At 37.2% G+C, this 7,649-nt stretch overlaps 1 protein-coding gene across 1 annotated transcript in view; it reads left to right on the top strand.

Annotated features, from left to right (window-relative positions):
- The window catches only part of LOC106874692 (uncharacterized), a 119,151-nt gene that overhangs the window by 90,160 nt on the left and 21,342 nt on the right, over positions 1-7,649 (top strand). Inside the window, exons 10-11 of the mRNA XM_052973493.1 lie at positions 222-379; positions 3,230-3,326. Coding sequence (XP_052829453.1) covers positions 222-379; positions 3,230-3,326 — 255 coding nt within the window. The remainder of the gene's footprint in view (positions 1-221; positions 380-3,229; positions 3,327-7,649) is intronic.

Below are 7,649 nucleotides of genomic sequence, written 5' to 3'. Positions count from 1 at the left end.
ATATATATATATATATATACACACACACACACACTACAGGCTTCTTTCAGTTTCCTTCTATCAGATCCACTCACAAGACTTTTGTTGGCTTGAGGTTATAGTAAAAGACACTTGCCCAAGGTTCCATGTAGTTGGGAAGCAAATTTCTTATCACACAGCCATGCCTGCATCTATGATATAATTTTTCTTTTTCTTTTTTTTTTTTTTTTTTCACTTTTCAGGTAAATCATCTATTTTACATATACATTACTCTGATGAGGCCCCAAATAATAAATATGGAAATTCTAAGGTTAATTTTTGTCAGGATGAAAATGTTTCAACATCTTCTCAGTTACCACATTCACCACAGAACAATGTGAATTTCAAGGAAATGACAGATGTAAGTATGCACTGAAAATACTCCTCATTTGATCTTTGGTTTCTTCTCTTACTACCCCTCCTCATGACTTTTAATCCTGAGCTTTTCATGTAAATCATTTAAATCTGGCATAAGCAGTCCCGTACTAATTTCCATCCTTTTACCTTTGCTGCCGTGTGAGAGCCTTGGGAAAGGAAAATCCTTAGGGAATCAACCTTGATAGTATAATTCCCTTTCCCTTCACTCTTTGTAAATGGAATGTGAGTATACAGACACAAATTCTTGACAGTGTCTTATGCATAAAGATTATAGTTGTATGCAGGTTACTATGTGTAACATTCTTCATTATTATCATCATTGTTTAACGTCTGCCTTCCATGTTGGCATGGGTTGGATGGTTTGACAGGAGCTGTCCAGAGAGAAACCTGCACCAGACTTCTGTATCTGTTTTGGCATGGTTTTTACAGCTGGATGCCCTCCCTAATGCCAACCACCCTGCAAAGTGGACAGTGCTATTTACATGACACCAGGCACAGGCAAGGTCAGTTTTGATATGGTTTTTACAGCTGGATGCCCTTCTAAATGCCAAACACTTCCCAGTGTGGACTGGGTGATTTTTACGTGGCACCACCACTAGCAGGGTCACCAAGTAACTTGCAAGACAAAGAACCTTTGAGAACTGGGGGGGGGCTTTGGAGGAGGTGATCTTGTGTCCATGCGTGTTTATTATATTTGTAAAGAGGACACCTTCATGTGTATACATACACACACACACAACCCCTTTACATACACCTTACAATTGTAACGGGGACATATGGTTTATACAACCACCTTGTTTAAACTGGAGTATAATTTCTTAGTTTTATTGTTTGTGTAGTAAGATACAAAATTCTACAGTAAACCAAGAAGTGAAGTTCCTCAGTTGGTTCATTGCCCTCTTTGACACTCTTCCAGCAATTCCATGATGGGTGAAGCTCTCCATTCCCTCTTTGTATGGCAATTCATCTGGAAGGCCATGCCAATGTAAAACCTACAGCTTGATGGAACATTTATTTGTGGCTGCCTTAGCCCACTGAGCCATTGTTGTCAGATCTCCAAGTCTAAAAGACTGGAATTGGATTGTCCAGATTGATTCTCACTTTAAAACTGTTAAGTACAGGCAGGAAGGAATGGAGAGGAACCCTAACCCTGCAGGAATGATGGAGAGGAGACAAAAATGACAGGTACTGGATGGTACTGGTAGTTGCTGTCTCAACTCCACAAGTAGATGACATTTTTCTATATCATCTTCAGACATGAAGAACTGCCATCACCTTCTTTTGTACCTCTTTTTTTTCCTATTTATTTTTTTAGTTTACATCAAGAGTTCTCAACCATTTTTTTTTAATCTCTGGACCCCTTTGATTATTATTTTATTCTGGTGGACCCTATAACCATTTGATGCTTAAAAATTAGTTTTATAGAAACTTCTTCCAAAATTCCTATTTTGTTTTTCACATTAACTTGTATAGGTTGAAATATGTAAAATGTTAGAGAAAGAAACCTAGCTGTTTCTTGCAACACATACCAATAAATACATCTAAAGCAGGGGTTCTCAACCATTTTTTATCTATGGATTCCTTTGATTACTATTTTATTCTGGTGACACCCCATAGCCATTCGATGTTTAAAAACTAATTTTATAGAAACTTCTTAGAGAATGAAACTTAGCTGTTTCTTGCAATACATCTAAAGCAAAATTTTTTCTGGGGAATTGTAAATCCCCAATTTATTATTTTGTTGTGTGGACCCCCTAAAAATCTTATATGGATTCCTGTTGAGAATCACTAGTCTACATGCAGTGGGTAGCTGAGTATTTGAATACTCTTAATGTAATTTTCAAGCCATAATCATTTGTAGCACAATATATGGCAAAGACAAAGATGTATGTTTGATTTCCAAGCAAAAATCCATGCAAACAGGCTTCTGTTTTATTTCTACCTACCCAGTTTAACACACAAGGTTTGTGTTGACCTAAGACTATAAGAAAATAAGAATTAAAAAAAAACCATTTGGCCAAGATGCAGAGCAACATGATGAGACCCAGAACATCATATCATCATCATCATCATCACTATCCAATGTTTTAAATCCGGGTTTTGTCTCCGTTAACAGGGGTGGCTGGATCTACCTCAATGCCATAGCAACCGAGGTAGGCTGGTGCAACCCACCCCAATCTTTGGACTGGCTGGCTAGTGCCCATTCTCCTTTGCTATCATGAGGCTTTTTTGGAGCTGGATTTTCTCTGGGGAGCATACTCTTGCTTACCCCCCAACCTCTGTTTCTAGACATGAATGGACACAAGGCCAAGGCCACTACCATGATTTTTAAGAAATGTGGTGGAAAACTAGCTCAGGGAGGCAGAGACGCTACTCCCTGAGACCCCTTTCAGAGCACACACACCCCACCTATTTGCAAAGAAAATTTCTTAAGTACTTCACCATGCTTACAACTTCTACTATTACTACAACAACTTGTACCACCACCACCACCAGCTTCTAACATTCTACACATCTTCCTTGTGTACGTCAGTATAATATTTCCTATGACGCATGTAGATTCATTCCATCTTCTCTACAACAACCATCCACTCGCTCGTTCTAGTTCCTTTTCTGTGCTTCTTCAAATAATGTTCATTTTCTTGTTTAAAAGAATAAGGAAAAAGAAAAGAAAGAGAAGCAATAAGGAGTCTCTTGTCATTCTTTGATGTTCACTTTCCCATGTTTTGAGTTTTCTTCCATTTTTCATTTTTGTAGTCCTTTTCCTATTTGTTCTTACTAGTTTCTCTCTCTCATATAAATTACATTTTTTCATTCTTTATACTTTGATCAGCTGTGGCAGACATTAGGCTTTCAACCAACTCCCAGTGAACTGAATGCCATCAGGTACCGTGTAGCTGTTGATGAAAATGGAATGGTTTCTTATGAAGGTAACTACTAATATTTCAGTCTTATTTTACTGGTTTCCATTTCTTTTTTGTCCTTAAAGCAATGAAAATCAATCAAAACTAAATTGATTTCTTGTGACAACTTGTTTATCGTTGCATCTTTTATTTAAAAATATTTAGGTGCTGCATGGTAAGAAGTTTGTTTCCCCTATCACATGGTCCCAGGTTCAGTCCCACTGGGCAAATGTCTTCTATAGTTCCAAACTGAGCAAAGTTCTGAATGGACTTGGTGGATAGAAACTATGTGGAAGCCTCTGTGTGTGTGTGTGTGTATGCATGTATCAATCAGTGTGGGAGTCTTGTGTGTGTCTCTCACCAGCACTTGACAACTGGTGTTAGTTTATTTACATCCCAGTAACTTAGCAGTTCAGCTTAAGAGACCAATAGAATAAGTACCAGGTTAAAAAAAAAAACTACTGGGGTCAATCTGTTTGACTAAAACCCTTCAGGGCAATGCTCCAGCATGGCTACAGTTCAGTGACTGAAACAAGTAAAAGACATAATGATTTAGTAACATTCTTCGTTTCTGCAGTCTTAATTATTACAAATCATCAACATTGAAAAAGATGTTGAGTGAACTAAAATAAAAAAAAAAAAACAAGTAATCATTTAATCATGATTAAAAGCCTGGTTCAATAAATTTGATTTATCTTTGACCAGTCTGGTTTTGGACCAAGCAGTCAGCTGATGTATAATATTCAATTATCATCATCATCATCATCATCGTTTAACGTCCGCTTTCCATGCTGGCATGGGTTGGACGATTTGACTGAGGACTGGTGAAACTAGATGGCAACACCAGGCTCCAATCTGATTTGGCAGAGTTTCTACAGCTGGATGCCCTTCCTAACGCCAACCACTCAGAGAGTGTAGTGGGTGCTTTTATGTGTCACCCGCACGAAGGCCAGTCAGGCGGTACTGGCAACGGCCACGCTCAAAATGATGTCTTTTATGTGCCACCCGCACAAGAGCCAGTCCAGGGGCACTGGCAACGATCTCACTCGAAAACCCTACGAAGGCCAGTCAGGCAGTACTGGCAACGGTCACACTCAAAATGGTGCATCTTATGTGCCACCCGCACAAGAGTCAGTCCAGGGGCACTGGCAACGATCTCACTTGGCTTGCCAGCCGGCAATTATAGAAGATATATAAAGTGTGTGTGTGTGTAAACAGTTTTGTTACTGCTCTTGTTGTTGCTGGTATAGTTTAGCTCTAAGCTAAATCCTGTTTGAGCTGACCCCATAATCACAGGGACTCCAGAAATAATACCTTGCCATTTTATTCCAGATTTTGGTCAGTCTGGGGACAAGTGTCTTCTTTAGCCCCAAGCCAATCAAAGCCTTGTGAGAGGATTTGTTAAACAGAAAATGAAAGAAGCTTCTGTGTGTGTGTGTGTGTCCCCCACTGTTTGAAAACTGGTGCTGGTTTGTTTACATCTCCATAACTTAGTGGACCTACAAAAGAGACTGACAGAATAAGTACCAGACTTAGAAAAAAAAAATTCAGGGGTCATTTTGTGTGACTACATCCTTCAAGGTGGTACCCCAGCATGGCTGCAGTTCAGTGACTGAAACAAAGAAAAATAAAAGATATAGTTCATTGAGGACTACTATATCCAATGCTTTCTTCGTCTTTTCAAGATCACAGGGTGTCTTTAAGGCAAGTTTGGCTGCTATTTCTAGCAGGTTGAGTGACCATATAGAACCCATTACTGGCTGGTATAGTGTGTGTGTGCCATCTATGCATGTTCCACTATTATTGTTTAGGTCCAAGTGAAACCTAATTGAGGAAACCTATAATCAGACATTCCAGCCTTGACTATCCCTTTTTTTTCTTTTTATCAGGAATAGTATACAATGCACTACATTTTACAGCACACACACACACACACATATATATATATATATATATATATATATACATATATATATATATATATATATCCTTCTACAAGATGATAGAACATGGTTCGAGGGAGTTTCATCTGCTATTTCTAGCTGATCAGAGAGGTTCACTTATCAGCGTCCATTTTCAACTGTGTTAATCTGGTTAATATTATTTAGTTTTTCTTATGTTCCTGTTTTGTCAGCAGGTCTTAACACTGATCTGCAACATAAGTAGCCAAGGTGTATTCAGGAAAAGTCATTATAGCTTTAAATATTTCAGTATTTATTGATCTCAAACTACTATATTATAGATTTATCATTATAAATGGTTAACAGACCAGAACAGTTTGAAATCTCCTAAGTAGGAAATTAGTGCTTTTGTACTTTGTGTTGTTGTCTGGATTGAGTGATACAAATAAGGGTATTAGGTCACTTTTGCTTCTCTGTTAAAACAATTCACTTCTTTTGTCAGAAAGTAAGGCAGATAAAAATTGCATCACTTTTTGACTCAGCCTCATATTAATAGTCTAAGAAAAATTGGGTTCTTTATAATGATGGGCCATTCTCCTTTTCCTTTAAAGTGTAAGGTTTTTTCTTGTATATAAATGAAAAATTAGAAAATAAATAAATAAAATCATTATTATTATTATTAAGGCAGTAAACTGGCTGAATCGTAAGCTGGAGGAAATGCTTAGTGGTATTTCGCCCATCGCTACGTTCTGAGTTCAATTTCAGCCAAGGTCAACTTTGCCTTTTATCCATTCAGGATTGATAAATTAAGCACCAGTTGAATACTGGGGTCGATGCAATTGACTATCCCCCTCCCCCAAATTTGTGCCTATAGTAGAAAGGATTATTATTGTTATTATTAAGGTGGTGAGCTGACAGAATCGTTAGCACATCAAGCAAACTGCTTAGCAGCATTTCGTCCATCTTTACATTCTGAGTTCAAATTCTGCAGAGGTCAATTTTGCCTTTCATCCTTTCGGGGTCAATAAATTAAGTACCAGTGAAACACTGGGGTTAATGTAATCAACCAATCTCCTCCCACAAAGTTTCATGCCTTGTGCTTTAGTAGAAAGGATTATTGTTGTTTGTTTGTTTGTATGCTGTGGGTTTTTATGAGTGTTAGTTTAGGGTTTAATCTGAAGAAAGAGGACTGCTTCCACAGCCTTTGGAGAGTGTCTTTGATACTGGTGAGATTGATATGGTTTATATTCTTCTTGAAATTGATGTCTGCAAGCAAGAACATGGCTAAGGAGGAACTGTCAGAGGAATGACATCCAGAAGAACTGGAGATAGTAGTGAAAGAATTGAAGTGAATGACAATATAGAGGAAAGATGAGTGAGTCAGTGGAGTGGAATCTGACTAGAGGTTACACAAGATTAGATAGATTCCCCAAGAAGCAGGGTGCATTGTAGTCCACTCTGCACTCCAGAAAGGGTAGACACAGAAGACAGCTTTGAATTGTAACCCTGGATGTTAGTATTCACTAATAGAAACAAAATGAAAATTAAATTTTCATTGGAAGAAAATACTTTTTAAAATGTGTTCAAGAATGGTATCTTCTTTAGAATTGGATCTAATTTTGCAACTGTTTACTTATTTCCTTTAATTTAACCATTTAGTGTTTAAAATGGCCATATCAGGCCCCAAATATTCTGCCTTGTTTTATGCTCAAACCAGTCGGATCTGACTTCTTACACCTATCTGACAATGCCATTTTAAGAAAAATAATAAGCAATCACATCATTGAAATCTCAAAGCTATGAGATAATGCCTGATTAATTGAAAATAACTTGAATAAATGAGAATTACATTTGTCAGAATAATTTGAATGCTAAAGGGTTCATTTTAACCCTTTAGCATTTCAAACCAGCTATATCCAGCCCCAAAATGTTCCATCTAATTTATGTTCAAACTAGTTAGATTTGACCTCTCACACCTACCTGACAATGTCATTCAAATCATAAACAATCACATCATTGACATCACAAAGCTATAAGATAATGCCTGATTAATTCAAAACAATGTGAATGAATATGCAATAGCATTTGACAGAATAATCTGAACACTAAAGGATTGAAGATTCCCTCTAAGTTCTGATTATCTTTTATAAATAAATATATATATATACATATTTGTTTTGCAAGATTTTTGATGTGAAATTGTGACAAAATGGCTGATATTTAGCAAGGTGAGACACACATAAGAATGAAGGAAACAAAGGACCACTGATGAGGTCACAGAAGTGTGACGAAAGAACTCTGGCCGAAATAAGATTAAGATTAATGTAATATAAAGCTGAAGCAAATTAACACCAAATATACAGTGCGTGTGTTTTTATTGGCTAAACTGGCAATATGACCATCCCCAAGTACAACAACACACATATATATATATATATATATATATATA

Source organism: Octopus bimaculoides, chromosome 16, assembly GCF_001194135.2.
Source record: "Octopus bimaculoides isolate UCB-OBI-ISO-001 chromosome 16, ASM119413v2, whole genome shotgun sequence".
NCBI lineage: Eukaryota > Metazoa > Mollusca > Cephalopoda > Octopoda > Octopodidae > Octopus > Octopus bimaculoides.
The sequence above is the reverse complement of the archived record's forward strand: the minus strand, read 5'-3'. Positions and strand labels throughout refer to the sequence as shown.